Source organism: Coregonus clupeaformis, chromosome 2, assembly GCF_020615455.1.
Source record: "Coregonus clupeaformis isolate EN_2021a chromosome 2, ASM2061545v1, whole genome shotgun sequence".
Classification (NCBI taxonomy): Eukaryota; Metazoa; Chordata; class Actinopteri; order Salmoniformes; family Salmonidae; genus Coregonus; species Coregonus clupeaformis.
The window spans coordinates 6,880,183-6,900,738 of NC_059193.1; the positions used below are offsets into that span (position 1 = coordinate 6,880,183).

A 20,556-nucleotide genomic window follows, 5' to 3' on the forward strand; every position below is an offset into this window, starting at 1 on the left:
ACATGCGCTGGCCAGGGCCGGGAGGGTTAGGGCAGGCTAAAGACAGACTGTTCTCTGCTCCGTGGTCAGGAGCAGCAGGTAGAGGGCAGGTAGTCTGCAGGAGGCCTGTGTGGGAGCAGTGTGTGAGTGTTTGGCCAGCTTGTCCTGTGGCTGGGAGAACAGGCCTTGGAACAATAGTTGGACATGGCCTGGGTGGACAGGGCTGTCGGGGGGTGGTGGACCCTTGGCTGGCTTCAGTTACATCTATATCAATATCAAAGGCTGGAAAATGTGGAGTGAGCGCAAAGCCAGCTGTGCAGAAGTGAGGGCTGCCAAGCGGCGAGGAGCGGCGAGCAGCCCAGCCTGCCAAGTCCACATCTCCAGATGACAGATTAACGTGAAGAAGATAAATCAAATTGTACTTTTCAGCTTGAAAACCAAATTAATTCACACTGACTCCCTGTGTCCCTGTGTCTCCCTCCTCTGTCACTACCTCACCTTGTTGCTCTGTCCTCTAGCTGTTACTCGATGTCCTTACTTGTCTCTTAGGACAGGAAACATATCCTCTACTGTAGCCCTTTACAGACAAGTTCAACGCACACTACTCTTCCAAAGCATTATAGTTTTAGTTTGATTTATATTCAGTGGTGCCAGTAATAATATTATTTGGCTATAACAGAACACCACTCCTAGAGCTGTAGCTAGTAATAGTGTTATTTGGCTATAACAGAACACCACTCCTAGAGCTGTAGCTGGTAATAGTGTTATTTGACTATAACAGAACACCACTCCTAGAGCTGTAGCTAGTAATAGTGTTATTTGGCTATAACAGAACACCACTCCTAGAGTCCTCTTAACAGCACCACTCCAGAGCTGTAGCTGGTAATAGTGTTATTTGGCTATAACAGAACACCACTCCTAGAGCTGTAGCTGGTAATACTGTTATTTGGCTATAACAGAACACCACTCCTAGAGCTGTAGCTGGTAATATTGTTATTTGGCTATAACAGAACACCACTCCTAGAGCTGTAGCTAGTAATAGTGTTATTTGGCTATAACAGAACACCACTCCTAGAGCTGTAGCTAGTAATAGTGTTATTTGGCTATAACAGAACACCACTCCTAGAGCTGTAGCTGGTAATAGTGTTATTCGGCTATAACAGAACACCACTCCTAGAGCTGTAGCTAGTAATAGTGTTATTTGGCTATAACAGAACACCACTCCTAGAGCTGTAGCTGGTAATACTGTTATTTGGCTATAACAGAACACCACTCCTAGAGCTGTAGCTGGTAATACTGTTATTTGGCTATAACAGAACACCACTCCTAGAGCTGTAGCTGGTAATACTGTTATTTGGCTATAACAGAACACCACTCCTAGATCTGTAGCTAGTAATAGTGTTATTTGGCTATAACAGAACACCACTCCTAGAGCTGTAGCTAGTAATAGTGTTATTTGGCTATAACAGAACACCACTCCTAGAGCTGTAGCTGGTAATAGTGTTATTTGGCTATAACAGAACACCACTCCTAGAGCTGTAGCTGGTAATACTGTTATTTGGCTATAACAGAACACCACTCCTAGAGCTGTAGCTGGTAATAGTGTTATTTGGCTATAACAGAACACCACTCCTAGAGCTGTAGCTGGTAATAGTGTTATTTGGCTATAACAGAACACCACTCCTAGAGCTGTAGCTAGTAATAGTGTTTGTTATTTGGTTATAAAATGGAACACTAGCCACTTTAATAATGTTTACATATGTATATACTGTATTCTATACTATTCTATGGTATCTTAGTCACATTAATAATGTTTACATATCTTGCATTACTCATCTCATATGTATATACTGTATTTTACTGTATCTTAGTCCATGCCACTCTGACATCGCTCGTCCATATATGTATATATTCTTAATTCATCCCTTACTTAGATTTGTGTGTATTGGGTATATGTTGTGAAATTGTTAGATATTACTTGTTAGATATTACTGCACTGTCGGAGCTAGAAGCACAAGCATTTCGCTACCCCCGCAATAACATCTGCTAAACATGTGTATGTGACCAATAACATTTGATTTGATTTGATTCATAAGAGAACACCACTCCTAGAGCTGTAGCTAGTTATACTGTGGTCCTTGTAATGCGGAAGAAATGAAAGGAAAAGCATCTGCTTTAATTGATGGATTATCCTTGGCAACAACCAAAGCAACGAGCTCCAGCTGAACAGTCTGTTCTTTTAGACCTAACCAGTTCCATCTGATTGAGATTAAGATGCAAGTGGTATGATGCAATAGTTTTATAGCTGCAAATTCACATTGGCTTATGCCACAATAAACAAGCAAACCACCTACAGAAAATAAAAGTTTTGTGAATAAGAGCTGGTTAACTTCCTTCAGTAAGACTTTATATCCTGTTTATATGATGCTATAAATGTGGATGGACTAATCTTTTGATGATGAACTGCAGGTGGAGAACCCAAAGGCTCAGGAGGGGTGTTCTCAGAGGTGGGCCAATGCTAACGGACACACCCACTCTTTGGTGGAGCTCTGAAGAAAAGTCCAGCAGATCCAGCTCCAGCCCTGAGCCCAGCCAGTCAGCCGGGCGTGATGGCTTCCTCTTCCTCCAGGGGGAAGAGGTCACACACTGAAGGCCCAAACTGACAGATATCACATGGCTGGCTCAGAAGTGGTGTTGAAACATTAACCTCTGTGTCTGGTCTCTGTTATGTGGGCAGCTTGTCTCTCCCTTTTCTGTTTCCCTTCCTCCTTGTTTTGTCCCCTCTTTTTCTGTTGTATCTGTATGTGTGTTTGTCCCCTTTATGTGGGTGTGTCTGGAGTGGATCAGGGGCGTGCTCAGGATCTGCCTCTCCTGTGCAGCTGCGGGTTGTTTCCAGTGATTCCTGCCTACGCAGCTGCATCCTATTCTCTCATCAACCTGCACTACTTATTCCTGGGCATGGCTCTCCACCGGCGCCAGATCGTTGTTCTTACTCAGAGCGGTAACTTGGCTCACCAGTAAAGTTATTTTGTCTTTGTCTTCAGCCTGGCTCCTCCACTCTCCTTAACCTGTCGTTTGTTTTGTCTTTAGTTTCGGACATATCTCCCAACCTGCCTGCCTTCCTGCCTGTCGGTCTGCCCTGCCTGCCTGCCTGCCTGCCTGCCTGCCTGCCTGCCTCAGCCTCTCCTTCCTCCGGAGCCGACTAGCCCACTCTGTTCCTTTACTTCAGTTGTTTTTTGGACTAAGACAATTTTTAACTTTGATTAAATATTTTTGTTTCTTCCACTCCCCTTTGTCGTGTTGTTTCTCTGAGTGCTGGGTTGAACCATAGCCTAACGTAGTCTCTCTCTTTTTCGGTCTCTCGGTCTCTCTTTCTCTCTTTCTGTCTCTCTTTCTCTCTGTCTCTCTTTCTCTCTTTCTGTCTCTCTGTCTCTCTTTCTCTCAGAGGAGCTGCGGATGACTCCACACGCATACACACACGCAAGCACGCACGCATGCCCAAGCACATGCACAAGCACACGCACGCACACACACACACGCACACGCACACGCACACACACACACACACACACACACACACACACACACACACACACACACACACACACACACACACACACACACACACACACACACACACACACACACACACACACAGAAAAGCAGATGTTGTGTTTAAACCCTATGGAATGCATGGCCTATGGCTGTCTATGCATCATGGGGAGCATCCATTTGAGGAAATCTGCTACTAATGTAATGTGCAACAAGAGAACAGCCTGTCAGAGGAGACAGCCCCCAGCCTGTCAGCCCCCAGCCTCAGCCTCAACCCCAGCCATAGCCTCAGTCCCAGCCCCCACCCTCAACCATAGCCCTAGCCTCAGTCCCAGCCCTAGCCTCAGTCCTAGCCTCCATCCTCAACCTCAACCACAGCCCAATCCAAGCCCTAGCCTCAGTCCCAGTCCCAGCCCTAGGCTCAGTTCCAGCCCTAGCCCCACATGTCATTTACATTTGATCAGTGATGAGGGGCTCACTTTACCAAAGGGAATCGGCTGTGCATAAGCACCTGGAGAGCAGATAGAGCAGAGCATGGGCCATCCCCATACTTTCATAATCATCCATCTCAGTCCTAGGCTTGAATTAAATCAAAACCGTAATGTGGAAAAATGTATATTGCTCCTGGAAATAAAAAAGTTTTGCTTGACTCCACTCAGTTAACGTTGTCTAATTAATACCATTATTGAAACGTATTTTCACTGAGCAGAAACAGTGCTCTATTATTCACAAAGTAGATTTCCTGAAATGCTTTTTTGTTGGAATTCTGGCTCCTTCACATTAATCTTAGAATGAATCTCAGTCAGTTTTTGTTTTACTTTCAATGGATGTCTAAATGTTTGTCTACTACATGTTCTTTGTACTGACCGTTTCTGGGGCCTTTTGATACGAAAACTGTATTTGGTAATTGCATCAGTAACACAATGAACATTGTTAGGGATGACCGACTTTGATAATGACACAATGTTGATATGATACATAGATTTGCATTGTGAGGCGGAGAAAGATAAGTAATTATAGCAGAGAAAACAGGGCCTAGTAGATAGATAGAAAAAAAGCATATTTTTCTCTGGCTGCTTTTCTGTGCTCCCTGCCTGAGGAGGCGGTGATGGATTTGCTGCTTGACTGGTCACACAGATTGGTGCCGGCAATGGCTGGGCCCTGACGCCTAGCTAGACTCAATACACACATTTTCTCACCTTCAGAACATTTACTTTCAAGCCCTCCGATTTGAGGCAAGGCAATTTACAAGATTCTAATAGGATCCATAAATAAACACCCCCGTCTCTATGACCAATCCAAACACGACACAGAATAAAATGAACCAATCAATGAGGTGTAATATGGACACTGCCACCTCAATTGTTTACTGTGTTGTCGATATTAGGGTTGCCACAGACAGAAAATGGCTATTATCAAGAGTAATTTCAATTTAGCTGGGGTTCAAGGCTATGACAGATTCATGGCATTTAGATGTTATCTGTCGCAGACAGAGAACAAACTGCTGTTCAATGATGTTTCTCACCTTCATGTCACACAAGATAATAACACAAGTCCAGAACATCCAGCATTAGAGGAACTATTAAAAAGGCTAAAGAATTGCAAGTGAAGTCAAGGATCTGAACAACAGAGCTCAGTTGGTAGAGCATGGTGTTTGCAACGCCAGGGTTGTGGGTTCGATTCCCACGGGGGTCAGTATGAAAAATTTATGCACTCACTAACTGTAAGTCGCTCTGGATAAGAGCATCTGCTAAATGACTAAAATGTAAATGTAAAATGTAAGTAAAAAAACACAAATAAACCTTTTGTGTCCTTAAGCAAAACAGGCCTCTAAATCAAACAGACAACTATAGAGTGTTGTGGGTATTTAAAAAATGCGTTTTCAGCACATTTCCATGTGTCTACATTCATCAGAGGCAGTGCAGCATTAGTTGTGAATGTCTCCCATTGGTTAGTGCTTTTGGAGGTTGGTTCAGTTTCGGTTCAATCATTTTTTAAATATTAAATGCACTATGCATTATTTGGGTTGAATGCTGTAACAACACAGAATAAAACAATTAATAAAAGTCCCATGATGGTAATGACTGCCCATTACTGCTTATCAGTTATTAACCATAATTTATTCACATTACTTTACTTTAATAAAATATTTGTTTCATTTGATTACTTTATTATTTAATTCGAAGTCATCATCTCTATAGAGCTGCTGCCTATGCTGTCTGGCAAAATCACTATTTTAGTAGTTCTTCAAAGTAAATAAGGCATATATTTATGACTGCTGAATACCAACTATCAATCACTTAGAAGTCTTAGATAATGTATTTTCAGGTAGAGATGCCTCATGAAGCAACTGCTCTCTATCCCTCTCGATCACGCGTTCTTCTGTCTCTTCACTCCCTCTCCCCACACAGACCGGACAAGTAGGCGCGCAATGGATTATGGTCATTGTAGTTAATTGCCAAGTTTTCTGTGCTAAACTATGTAGAATATTAGCCTGTTGGAAATTACAACTCCTTACTACGTCACACAGTTTGGGCTTGATCTGATGTCTCTCTAAAGAAACTGTGCATGTAGCTCAAAGAAGAAGAAAAAACAGAAATGTAATTCAAATAATTGAACCGATGTCGGTCAATTAGTTGTTTAAAAACCGAAAAATAACGAACATTTTGGTTAATCACTCAGCACTAGTAGTTACACATCGACTTGAAAGAAATGAGGTGTACAGAAACCCACACTATTACAGTGCGGTTCCACTGCCTGATGTATTTAGACTGTAAACAGGGTAGGGTTATGCATCACACCGCACGTTTGAATCGCTGCTAATTCCTCCTCACCAGATGTCAATAGCACTTCCACAGGATAGTATTTATCAGTGAATGGCCTTTCGCCAAAAGCTAATCACGTTTACCGGAAGAGTCCTGTCGAATAAGTCTTAATAAGGGACATGCAGCTTTTAACAACACATGTGATATATCACATATGGTGATGTAAATGGTTTGTGCTTGCTGCTTTGAATGGCCCCCCAGGGAGTGAGAGAAAAGGGGTCTATGCTCTCTGGATCCTGTGTCTAGTGTCTACTGTGTCCTAGACTCTGTACAGCTGAGAGTAGTGACCTGAGACCTGGGCCTGTATTTACAAATAGTCTCAGAGTAGGAGTGCTGATCTAGGATCAGGTCCGCCCTGTTCATATAATCGTATTTATCATGATCTAAAAAGCTAAACTGATCCAAGAGCAGTACTCCTACTCTGAGACGGGGGTGGTGCCCTAGCACCCCCATGTGTGGCCACGGCCATGCCAGTTGGTTCATCCAGAGAGCTGGCACAACCACTATGTGTGAAGAGCCCTCAGCCCAGGACTCATCTGTGGGATAGATTTTAATGGGCACATTCCTTAGCTGGGGCACTGCCCCCCTGTGCCCCCTGGCAACGGGGCAAACAAGCTTACGGCAGTAGAGCACAATATAAGTCCTGTCAGATAGCAGAAACAACAACAACAACAATAACAATAGCTAGTAAAGCAGCATCTGCCTAAAGGCTTTCCCCAATTATAGTCACAGTCAGTCAGTGTGTTCAGAGTGAGAGATTTTAACTCCATGGCTATTAAAGTATGGATCTATTCAGAACACTTCACTTTGATGTCACACATTAAAACAGCAAGATCTTTACATCCGTTTTAAAATGGAGAAGAGAAGCTATGTTCTCAGACACTGAATTAAAGAGAAGAGGGAGAAAACAGTATGTATAAAGAACTCAACATATTTTCCTCCCAGCAGGTGACCTATGCATCAGAGCTGCACCACAAAGCAATGTTCATCAGCTCTTCCAGGCTCTAATCATACCACCACCATCACTATAACCCCACTCTCAAAATACTGTACTTTGGCTGAGGAAAATCTAGCAATGATCACCTCTTGAAATAGCCTAAACTTGAATAATTAATCAGTGAATGCATTAAATCATATTGTTCCACTTGGTGGGAGCCTGGATGTATACACGTATTACATGCATGAATGGTACTGTAGAATTTGAACTGTGTTCACAACTCGGGGGCTGAAAGGTCTCTGTTGGATAATGGATCCTGGGAGCAGAATGATTCTCTGTATACTGAGAGCTCTTATAAGGTAAGGCGCCGTTTGGTGATTAGGGGCTGCATGTAGTGCTAGGGGATGTGTGTAGTGTTAGGGGTTGTGTGTAGTGTTTTAGGGGTTGTGTGTAGTGTTAGGGGTTGTGTGTAGTGTTAGGGGTTGTGTGTAGTGTTAGGGGTTGTGTGTAGTGTTAGGGGTTGTGTGTAGTGTTAGGGGTTGTGTGTAGTGTTAGGGGATGTGTGTAGTGTTAGGGGTTGTGTGTAGTGTTTTAGGGGTTGTGTGTAGTGTTTTAGGGGTTGTGTGTAGTGTTAGGGGTTGTGTGTAGTGTTAGGGGTTGTGTGTAGTGTTAGGGGTTGCGTGTAGTGTTAGAGGATGTGTGTAGTGTTAGGGGTTGTGTGTAGTGTTAGTGGATGTGTGTAGTGTTAGGGGTTGTGTGTAGTATTAGGGGTTGTGTGTAGTGTTAGGGGTTGTGTGTAGTGTTAGTGGTTGTGTGTAGTGTTAGGGGATGTGTGTAGTGTTAGGGGTTGTGTGTAGTAGTGCTGGATGGTATACAGTGCATTTGGAATGTATTCAGACACCTTTTTGAATTGAATTTATTTTGGTTAACAGACATATACAACAAAATGTACAATGTGGACCCAGAGCATATCACTTAAAAGTATATTTTACATTTACATTTTAGTCATTTAGCAGACGCTCTTATCCAGAGCGACTTACAGTTAGTGCATACATTATTTTGTTATTTTTCGTACTGGCCCCCCGTGGGAATCGAACCCACAACCCTGGCGTTGCAAACGCCATGCTCTACCAACTGAGCTACATCCCTGCCGGCCATTCCCTCCCCTACCCTGGACGACGCTGAGCCAATTGTGCGCCGCCCCATGGGTCTCCTGGTCGCGGCCGGCTACGACAGAGCCTGGATTCGAACCAGGATCTCTAGTGCCTTAGACCACTGCACCACTCGGGAGACTACGAATTAAAATGCTTGTTTCCAAAGTGGTCCTCGATGGTAAAAACAATAACACATATAACGATTAAAAGGCAAGACAAAACTACAAACAACCATAAATACATTCATTTTTATTGACATCCTAAAAAGTGGCACTATTCACTGCACTTTTCCCTAACCTTAAAAATCAACCATATTAATTTCACATTAAAACAATTTATTTATTGCACATCATACCTATCAAATAAATACACCTGACCAGCAGTAGGGGGCACAATGGGCAGTGGAGTGGTTTATCTTACTAAGACAACCTTTGCCTGCTTTTTAAAGCTATTTCTACTTTTTCTTTGCTTGATCTCCAAGTGGAGGCTATTCCATAGACAAATGCCTGTATAGAAAAATGTCCTCCTTGCAGTACTGTTTACTCTTGGGATTGTTCAGAATGTGTAGGTTTACTAGTTAATAAGAAAATAAATAAAATGTAATTGTTCAATAATGTGTAATGTGTAATTGTTCAATAATTCAATGTGTTATGTTTAAAAATAAAAATATGTTTTTATATTACTTTTACAAATAAAAATATGTGATAATAAACAAACAAATCTAAACTAACAAATGTCAAATCATATTTGTCGCCGAGATGGCCAGTCAATTTGAGTAACGTTATTATGTATTCTACGTAATGACGCAGTTTTACGTTATTACGTAATGACGTCATCACGCAATGACATCACAATGTAATTTAGCAACTTTTAGCAACAAATCGACCTGCCTCTAGCAACATCCCCTGAACATTAGTTGGCAACACTGGTTGAGGATCGACACAGGCCTGTAGTTCCTACATTTGTTTTACTACTCTTCTTGTGGAGCGGAACCAGCCGGGCTGTTTCGAGATCATTGGGAAATGTACCACTACTAATAGAAAGGTTTACAATAAGCACTATCCTTTATGAATCTTGCAGGAAGGTTATCCAGCCCAGTTGCTATGTTTGTGCTCATTAAGCATAGTAGATTGGAAACTTTGTCCTCTGTTACCATACACAGCTCAAACAAATCATTTGTGATCCCTTTGCTATGGTAAAAGTTCTAATGAATGACTGGCCATGGTGTACAGAGCAGGTCTGTAACTTGACTTTTTCCACATTTTGTTATGTTACAGCCTTATTCTAAAATGGATTAAATTGTTTTTTCCCCTTATCAATCTACACACACTAACACATAATGACAAAGCAAAAACTGTTTTTACATTTATTTTGCAAATGTATAAAGAACAATATCACATTTACATAAGTATTCATACCCTTTACTCAGTACTTTGTTGAAGCTCCTTTTGGCAGTGATTACAGCCTTGAGTCTTCTTGGGTATGACGCTACAAGCTTGGCACACCTGTACTTGGGGAGTTTATCCCATTCATCTCTGCAGATCCTCTCAAGCTCTGTCAGTTTGGATGGGGAGCGTCGCTGGGATGGGGGGGGGGAGCTGTGTGTGGTACTAGTAGGGGGCTGTGTGAGGTAGCTTGTGGGAGAAGGATGTGTGTGTGTGTATATATATATATGTTTGTGTGTGTGCATGTGCACGCGCGCGTGTGTGTGTGTGTGTAAGCCTAAATAAGTTCAGGAGTAAAAATGTGCTTAACAAGTCACATAATAATTTGCATGGACTCACTCTGTGTGCAATAATAGTATTTAACATGATATTTGAATGACCACCTCATCTCTGTACCCTACACATACAATTATCTGTAAGGTCCCTAAGTTTAGCAGTGCATTTCAAACACAGATTCAACCACAAAGACCAGGGAGGTTTTCCAATGCCTCGCAAAGAAGGGCACCTATTGGTAAATGGGTAAAAAAAAAGCAGACATTGAATATCCCTTTGAGCATGGTGAAGTTATTAATTCCACTTTGGATGGTGTATCAATACACCCAGTCACTACAAAGATATAGGTGTCCTTCCTAACTCAGTTGCTGGAGAGGAAGGAAACCGTTCAGGGATTTCACCATGAGGCCAATGGTAACTTTAAAACAGTTACAGAGTTTAATGGCTGTGATAGGAGAAAACTGAGGATGGATCAACAACATTGTAGATAGTCCACAATACTAACCTAAATGCCAGAGTGAAAAGAAGGTAACCTGTATAGAATACAAATATTCCAAAACATACATCCTGTTTGCAATAAGGCACTAAAGTAAAACTGCAAAAAAATGTTTGGGGCAAATCCAACACAACACATCACTGAGTACCAGTCTTCATATTTTCAAACATGGTGGTGGCTGCATCATGTTATGGGTATGCTTGTAATCGTTAAGGACTGGGGAGTTTTTCAGGATGAAAAATAAACGGAATGGAGCTAAGCACAGGCAAAATCTGGTTCAGAGGAAAACCTGGTTCAGTCTGCTTTCCAACAGAGACTGGGAGATAAATTCACCTTTCAGCAGGACAATAACCTAAAACACAAAGCCAAATAAACACTGGAGTTGCTTACCAAGACAACATTGAATGTTCCTGAGTCGCATAGTTACAGTTTTGACTTAAATCGGCTTGAAAATCTATGGCAAGACTTGAAAATGGCTATCTAGCAAGGATCAACAACCAACTTGACAGAGCTGAAAGAATTAAAAAAGAATAATGTGCAAATATTGTACAATCCAGGTGTGCAAAGCTCTTAAGAGACTCACAGCTGTAACTGCTGCCAAAGGTGATTCTAACAAGTATTGATTCAGGTGTGTGAATACTTATGTAAAGTAGATGTTTCTGTATTTCATTTTCAATAAATATGCTAACATTTCTAAAAACATGTTTTCACTGTCACTATGGGGTATTGTGTGTAGATCGGTGAGAAAAAAATATATTTAATCCATTTTGAAATCACGTTGTAACACAAAAAAAAAGTGGAATAATTTAAGAGGTATGCATAATTTCTGAAGGTACCGTAGGTGTGCGAGCGTGTGTGTCTGTGTGTGAGTATGCACGGCTGTCTGTGTGTTCGTGTGTGTTTTCACACACATGAGTGTGTGTGTGGTGTTCCAGGAGCGGCATGGCCGGGGGAGTGCTCGCAGCATCTCCAGTCCCAGAGTCACTTTCTGAGAAAGAGCTGGAGGCCATGTTTCACGCTGTCTTCCTTAATGAGCCCATTCACACAGCAGCCATAATACTCCCATGATTAGAGATGATAGAACACCCATACATCTCCATGGTGTCTACCAGCTCAGCTCTGCTCTGCTCCACACAGGGGAGAAAAACTGCTTCAGGCCTGCGGGTCATATAATATCTAAACCGATAAAATAAAATGCTAGCAGTATTTAAATTTGGCACATCCTCTGTGCTACTTTTCTACACAATTATTATTCATGAAGAACAGCCACAGGATCACACCTCGTAGTTGTGTGTGTATACAGCAGGCAATTATACATTTCTATACTTAGCCTCTTTTCTCCCTTTCTTTTAAATTCTACAGCGTAGTAATTTCAGTATGCTGATGACAAACCTCATCTTCACACATTCTAAATCATGTCTCTTTACAATTACAACACACCGGAGAAAGATACATGTAATTAAACTATACAGAGCAATGATCTGAAGGTGTGATAAACAGTCACTGATTACATATGTGTGCAGAACTGATCATTTGCAACCCCTTACGCAAAGAACAGGATGTAATACAATCCAATACAATGCATTACAGAGACACTTCCACACAAAGCCGCCAGTTCAACATGATCTGCCACTTACCTGAGAGGTGTACTTCTGGGCTTGGGCTTCTCAGCTGCCTGTGAACACAGTAACACAACACAGTCCTGTTAGTTGCTGTACAGAACAGAACATGCAGTATGTGATGGATAGTGATACCCATCTCTCTGGACCACTGAGAGATCAGCACAAATAGCCCAAAACTTAAGGAAGGATAACAGGAGGGATGAATCACAGCCCAGGATGAAATAAATCAGCCTCATCATGATGACTAAAGACAGGCACTCAAACATGCACTTTCCTCATCGTCTGTTTCGTCTGTTCATCCCCCCTTCCCTTTGAATGGAGGAATGTGAATAATTAAAGAGATCAGTGAGGCGTCCACCACTCGATCAATGCTGGTTGGAGGAAAAAACAACTGTGTGATTTCTAAGGATGGGTTTTTAGAGACCTACTAGAGTAGCAGCAAGGGTTACAGAGACCTACTAAATCCAATCAAATGTAATTTGCCACATGCAACAGGTGTATACCTTACAGTGAAATGCTTACTTATAAGCCCTTAACCAACAATTCAGTTTTAAGAAAAAATAAGTGTTAAGTAAAAAATTGATAGGTAAAACATTTAAATTAAAAATAATTAAAGAGCAGTAGTAAAATTTAAAATAACAGTAGTGAGGCTATATACATGGGTTACTGGTACAGAGTCAATTTGCGGGGAGGGTTTTTGAGACCTACTAGAGTAGCAGAGAGGGTTTTAGAGACCTATTACAGTAGCAAATAGGGTGTTAGAGACCTACTAGAGTAGCAGAGAGGGTTTTAGAAAGCTACTAAAGTAGCAGTGAGGGTTTTAGGAGCTACTAGAGTAGCAGAGAAGGTTTTAGGAACCTACCACAGTAGCAGAGTGGGTTTCAGAGACCTAGTAGAGTAACAAAGAGGGCTTTAGACACATACTATAGTAGCAGAGAGGGTTTTAGAGACCCAATAGATTAGCAGAGAGGGTTTTAGAGACCTACTAGACTAACAAAGATGGTTTTAGAGACCCAATAGAGTATCAGAGAGGTTATTAAAGACCTACTACAGTAGCAGAGAGGGTTTTAGAAAGCTAATAGATCACCAGAGAGGGTTTTAGAGAGCTACTAGAGTAGAAGAGGGGGTTTTAGAAAGCTACTAGATTACCAGATAGGGTTTTAGGGAGCTACTAGAGTAGCAGAGAGGGTATTAGAGACCTACTAGAATAGCAGAGAGGGTTTTAGAAAGCTACTAGATTACCAGATAGGGTTTTAGGGAGCTACTAGAGTAGCAGAGAAGGTTTTAGAGAACTACTTTAGTAGCAGAGAGGGTTTAAGAGAACTACCAGAGTAGCAGAGAGGGTTTTAGAGAACTAATACATTAGCAGAGAAAGTTTTAGAGACCTACAACAGTAGTAGAGGCTTTCAGAGACCTACTATAGTAGCAGAGAGGGTGTTAGAGACCTACTAGAGTAGCATAGATGGTTTTAGAGCACTACTACAGTAGCAGAGAGAGGTTTAGAGACCAACTACAGTAGGAGAGACATACTACAGTAACAGATAGGGATTTAGAGACCTACAAGATTAGCAGATAAGGTTTTAGAGAGCTAATATATCACCGGAAAGGGTTTTAGAGAACTACTAGAGTAGCAGAGAGGGTTTTAGAAACCTACTACAGTAGCAGGGACCTACTAGAGTAGCAGAGAGGGTTTTAGAGACCTACTAGAGTAGCAGAGAGGGTTTTAGAGAGCTACTAGATTACCAGAGAGGGTTTTAGAGAACTACCAGAGTAGCAGAGAGGTATTTAGAGACCTACTACAGTAGCATATAATGTTTTAGAGACATAATACAGTATTTGAGAGGTTTTCAGAGACCTACTAGAGTAACATAGAGGGCTTTAGAGACCAACTACAGTAGCAAAGAGGGTTTTAGAGACCTACTACAGTAGCAGGGACCTACTACAGTAGCAGAGAGGGTTTTAGAGAGCTACTAGATTACCAAAGAGGGTTCTAGAGAGCTACTAGATTACCAGAGAGGGTTTTAGAGAACTACCAGAGTAGCAGAGAGGTATTTAGAGACCTACTACAGTAGCATCAAATGTTTTAGAGACCTAATACAGTATTTGAGAGGTTTTCAGAGACCTACTAGAGTAACATAGAGGGCTTTAGAGACCAACTACAGTAGCAAAGAGGGTTTTAGAGACCAACTACAGTAGCAGGGACCTACTACAGTAGCAGAGAGGATTTTAGAGACCTACTAGAGTAGCAGAGAGGGTTTTAGAGAGCTACTAGATTACCAGAGAGGGTTTTAGAGAACTACCAGAGTAGCAGAGAGGTATTTAGAGACCTACTACAGTAGCATCAAATGTTTTAGAGACCTAATACAGTATTTGAGAGGTTTTCAGAGACCTACTAGAGTAACATAGAGGGCTTTAGAGACCAACTACAGTAGCAGAGAGGGTTTTAGAGACCTACTACAGTAGCAGGGACCTACTACAGTAGCAGAGAGGGTTTTAGAGAGCTACTAGATTACCAAATAGGGTTTTAGAGAACTACCAGAGTAGCAGAGAGGGATTTAGAAACCTACTACAGTAGAAGGGAGGGTTTTAGAGACCAACTACAGTATCAGGGACCTACCACAGTAGCATATAGGGTTTTAGAGACCTACTAGATTACCAGAGAGGGTTTTAGAGATCTACCAGAGTAGCAGAGAGGGTTTTAGAGACCTACTAGAGTAGCAGAGAGGGTTTTACAGAGCTACCAGAGTAGCAGATAATGTTTTAGAGACCTACTACAGTATTTGAGAGGTTTTCAGAGACCTACTAGAGTAACATAGGGCTTTAGAGACCTACTAGAGTAGCAGAGAGGGTTTTAGAGAGCTACTAGATTACCAGAGAGGGTTTTAGAGAACTACCAGAGTAGCAGAGAGGGATTTAGAGACCTACTACAGTAGCATAGAGGGTTTTAGAGAACTACCAGAGTAGCAGGGACCTACTACTGTAGCAGATATGGTTTTAGACCCCTACTAGATTTGCAGAGAGGGATTTAGATACCTAATACAGTAGAATATAATGTTTTAGAGACCTAATACAGTAGAAGAGAGGGTTTTAGAGACCTACTAGAGTAGCAGAGAGGGTTTTACAGAGCTACTAGAGTAACAGAGAGGGTTTTAGACATCTACCACAGTAGAAGAGAGGGTTGTAGAGACCTACTACAGTAGAATATATAGTTTTAGAGACCTACTACAGTAACAGCGAGGGATTTAGAGACCGACTACAGTAGAAGACAGGGTTTTAAAGACATACTACAGTAGCAGCTACGGTTTTATAGACCTAATAAAGCAGCAGAGAGGGATTTAGAGACCTACTAGAGTAACAACGAGGGTTTAAGAGACATACTAGAGTAGCAGAGAGGGTTTTAATGATCTACTACAGAAGCAGAGAGGGTATTAGAGAGCTACTAGAATAGCAGAGAGGGTTTTAGAGACCTATCTCGGTAGCAGAGGGGGTATTAGAGACCTACTACAGTAGCAGCAATATATTTAGAGACCGACTACAGTAGAAGAAAGGGTTTTAAAGACATAATACAGTAGAAGCGAAGGCTTTATAGATCTTCTACAGCAGCAGAAATGGTTTTAGAGACCTACTATAGTAAAAAAGTGGTTCTAGAGACCTACTAAAATAGCAGAGAGGGTTTTAGAGAGCTACTACAGTATCACAGAAGGTTTTAGAGACCTATTGCAGTAGCAGAGAAGGTTTTAGAGACCTACTACAGTAGCAGAGAAGGTTTTAGACAGCTACTAGATTACCAGAGAGGGTTTTAGAGAGCTACTAGTGTAGCAGAGAGGGTTTAAGAGACCTACTAGAGTAGAAGAGAGGGTTTTAATGATCTACTACAGAAGCAGAGAGGGTATTAGAGACCTACTAGAATAGCAGAGAGGGTTTTAGAAAGCTACTAGATTACCAGAGAGGGTTTTAGAGAGCTAGTAGAGTAGCCAAGAGGGTTTAAGAGAACTACTAGAGTAGCAGATAATGTTTTAAGGACCTAATACAGTAGCAGAGAGTGTTTCAGAGACCCACTAGATTAGCAGAGAGAGTTTTAATGACCTACTATATTAGCATAGAGGGTTTTAGAGACCAACTAGAGTAGCAGAGATGGTATTAAAGACCTACTACAGTAGAAGAGAGGGTTTTAGAGACCAACTACAGTAGCATATAGGGTTTTAGAGAGCTACTAGAGTAGCAGAGAGGGTTTTAGAGAGCTACTAGATTACCAGAGAGGGTTTTAGAGACCTACTACAGTAGCATAGAGGATTTTAGAGACCTACCAAAGTAGCAGGGACCTACTACTGTAGCAGAGATGGTTTTAGACCCCCTACTAGATTTGCAGAGAGGGATTTAGATACCTAATACAGTAGCATAGTTTTTTTTTAGAGACATACTAGAGTAACAGAGAGGGTTTTAGAGACCTACCACAGTAGAAGAGAGGGTTTTAGAGACTTATTAGAGTAGCAGAGATTGTTTTAGAGACCTACTAGAGTAGCAGAGATGGTTTTAGAGACCTACTAGAGTAGCAGAGAGGGTTTTAGAGAGCTACTATATTACCAGAGAGGGTTGTGGAGAACTGCTAGACTAGGAGAGAGGGTTTTAGAGACCTACTACAGTAGAAGATAATGTTTTAGAGACCTAATACAGTAGCAGAGAAGGTTTTAGAGACCTACTACAGTAGTAGGGGGGTTTCAGAGACCTACTAGAGTAACAGAGAGGGTTTTAGACACCTACCACAGTAGAAGAGAGGGTTGTAGAGACCTACTACAGTAGCAGATATAGTTTTAGAGACCTACTACAGTAGCAATGAGGGATTTAGAGACCGACTACAGTAGAATAAAGGGTTTTAATGATCTACTACAGAAGCAGAGAGGGTATTAGAGACCTACAATAATAGTAGAGAGGGTTTTAGAGACCTATCTCGGTAGCAGAGGGGGTATTAGAGACCTAATACAGTAGCAGTGATATATTTAGAGACCGACTACAGTAGAAGAAAGGGTTTTAAAGACATAATACAGTAGAAGCAAAGGTTTTATAGACCTTCTACAGCAGCAGAAATGGTTTTTGAGAGCTACTACAGTATCACAGAAGGTTTTAGAGACCTATTGCAGTAGCAGAGAAGGTTTTAGACAGCTACTAGATTACCAGAGAGTGTTTTAGAGAGCTACTAGTGTAGCAGAGAGGGTTTAAGAGACCTACTAGAGTAGCAGAGAGGGTTTTAATGATCTACTACAGAAGCAGAGAGGGTATTAGAGACCTACTAGAATAGCAGAGAGGGTTTTAGAAAGCTACTAGATTACCAGAGAGGGTTTTAGAGAGCTAGTAGAGTAGCCAAGAGGGTTTAAGAGAACTACTAGAGTAGCAGATAATGTTTTAAGGACCTAATACAGTAGCAGAGAGTGTTTCAGAGACCCACTAGATTAGCAGAGAGAGTTTTAATGACCTACTATATTAGCATAGAGGGTTTTAGAGACCAACTAGAGTAGCAGAGATGGTATTAAAGACCTACTACAGTAGAATAGAGGGTTTTAGAGACCAACTACAGTAGCATATAGGGTTTTAGAGAGCTACTAGAGTAGCAGAGAGGGTTTTAGAGAGCTACTAGATTACCAGAGAGGGTTTTAGAGAACTACCAGAGTAGCAGAGAGGGTTTTAGAGACCTACTACAGTAGCATAGATGATTTTAGAGACCTACCAAAGTAGCAGGGACCTACTACTGTAGCAGAGATGGTTTTAGACCCCCTACTAGATTTGCAGAGAGGGATTTAGATACCTAATACAGTAGCATAGTTTTTTTTTAGAGACATACTAGAGTAACAGAGAGGGTTTTAGAGACCTACCACAGTAGAAGAGAGGGTTTTAGAGACTTATTAGAGTAGCAGAGATGGTTTTAGAGACCTACTAGAGTAGCAGAGATGGTTTTAGAGACCTACTAGAGTAGCAGAGAGGGTTTTAGAGAGCTACTATATTACCAGAGAGGGTTGTGGAGAACTGCTAGACTAGGAGAGAGGGTTTTAGAGACCTACTACAGTAGAAGATAATGTTTTAGAGACCTAATACAGTAGCAGAGAAGGTTTTAGAGACCTACAGCTGGTAGAGCACGGCGCTTGTAACGCCAAGGTAGTGGGTTCGATCCCCGGGACCACCAATACACAAAAATGTATGCACGCAAGACTGTAAGTCGCTTTGGATAAAAGCGTCTGCTAAATGGCATATTATTATTATTATTATTACAGTAGTAGGGGGGTTTCAGAGACCTACTAGAGTAACAGAGAGGGTTTTAGACACCTACCACAGTAGAAGAGAGGGTTGTAGAGACCTACTACAGTAGCAGATATAGTTTTAGAGACCTACTACAGTAGCAATGAGGGATTTAGAGACCGACTACAGTAGAAGAAAGGGTTTTAATGATCTACTACAGAAGCAGAGAGGGTATTAGAGACCTACAATAATAGTAGAGAGGGTTTTAGAGACCTATCTCGGTAGCAGAGGGGGTATTAGAGACCTAATACAGTAGCAGTGATATATTTAGAGACCGACTACAGTAGAAGAAAGGGTTTTAAAGACATAATACAGTAGAAGCAAAGGTTTTATAGACCTTCTACAGCAGCAGAAAGGGTTTTTGAGAGCTACTACAGTATCACAGAAGGTTTTAGAGACCTATTGCAGTAGCAGAGAAGGTTTTAGACAGCTACTAGATTACCAGAGAGTGTTTTAGAGAGCTACTAGTGTAGCAGAGAGGGTTTAAGAGACCTACTAGAGTAGCAGAGAGGGTTTTAATGATCTACTACAGAAGCAGAGAGGGTATTAGAGACCTACTAGAATAGCAGAGAGGGTTTTAGAAAGCTACTAGATTACCAGAGAGGGTTTTAGAGAGCTACTAGAGTAGCAGAGAGGGTTTAAGAGAACTACTAGAATAGCAGAGAGGGTTTAAGAGAACTACTAGAGTAGCAGAGAATGTTTTAAGGACCTAATACAGTAGCAGAGAGTGTTTCAGAGACCCACTAGAGTAGTAGAGAGAGTTTTAATGACCTACTATATTAGCATAGAGGGTTTTAGAGACCAACTAGAGTAGCAGAGATGGTATTAAAGACCTACTACAGTAGAAGAGAGGGTTTTAGAGACCTACTAGAGTAGCAGAGAGGGTGTTAGAGAACTACTAGAGTAGCAGAGAGGGATTTAGAGATCTACTACAGTAGCAGAGAGGGTTTTAGAGACCAAATTAAGTAGCACAGAGGGTTTTAGAGACCTACTACAGTATCAGAGTGTGTATTATATACCTACTACAGTAGCAGAGAGAGTTTTAGAGACCTACTAGTGTAGCTGAGAGGGTGTTAGAGACCTATTACTGTATCAGAGGGAGTTTCAGAGACCTACTAGAGTAACATAGAGGGTTTTAGAGACATACCACAGTAGCAGGGGGGGTTTTAGAGACATACTAACGTAGCAGAGAGGGTTTTAATGACAAACTAGAGTAGCAGAGAGGATTTTAGAGACCTACTAGATTCACAAGAGGGTTTTAGAGACCTAATACAGCAGCAGAGAGGGTTTTAATGACCTACTAGAATAGCATAGAGGGTTTTAGAGACCTACTACAGTAGCAGAGAGGGTTTTAGAGACCCACTTCAGTAGAAAAGAGGGGTTTAGAGACCTACTACAGTAGCAGAGAGGGTTTTAGAAACCTAGAAGAGTAAAAGATAGGGTTTTAGAGACCTACTAGAGAAGCAGAGAGGGTTTTAGAGATCTACTAGAGTAGCAGAGAGGGTTTTAGAGAGCTACTACAGTATCACAGACGGTTTTAGAGACCTATTGCAGTAGCAGAGAAGGTTTTAGAGACCTACTACAGTAGCAGAGAAGGTTTTAGACAGCTACTAGATTACCAGAGAGGGTTTTAGAGAGCTACTAGTGTAGCAAAGAGGGTTTAAGAGACCTACTAGAGTAGCAGAGAGGGTTTTAATGATCTACTACAGAAGCAGAGAGGGTATTAGAGACCTACTAGAATAGCAGAGAGGGTTTTAGAAAGCTACTAGATTACCAGAGAGGGTTTTAGAGAGCTACTAGAGTAGCAGAGAGGGTTTAAGAGAACTACTAGAGTAGCAGAGAGGGTTTAAGAGAACTACTAGAGTAGCAGAGAGGGTGTTAGAGAACTACTAGAGTAGCAGAGAGGGATTTAGAGATCTACTACAGTAGCAGAGAGGGTTTTAGAGACCAAATTAAGTAGCACAGAGGGTTTTAGAGACCTACTA

General features: G+C 41.5%; 1 protein-coding gene across 1 annotated transcript in view; it reads right to left on the reverse strand.

Moving 5' to 3' along the window:
• Window positions 1-20,556, reverse strand: part of LOC121585607 (AF4/FMR2 family member 2-like) — a 335,853-nt gene that overhangs the window by 92,795 nt on the left and 222,502 nt on the right. The window contains exon 9 of the mRNA XM_045225453.1: window positions 12,299-12,336. Coding sequence (XP_045081388.1) covers window positions 12,299-12,336 — 38 coding nt within the window. The remainder of the gene's footprint in view (window positions 1-12,298; window positions 12,337-20,556) is intronic.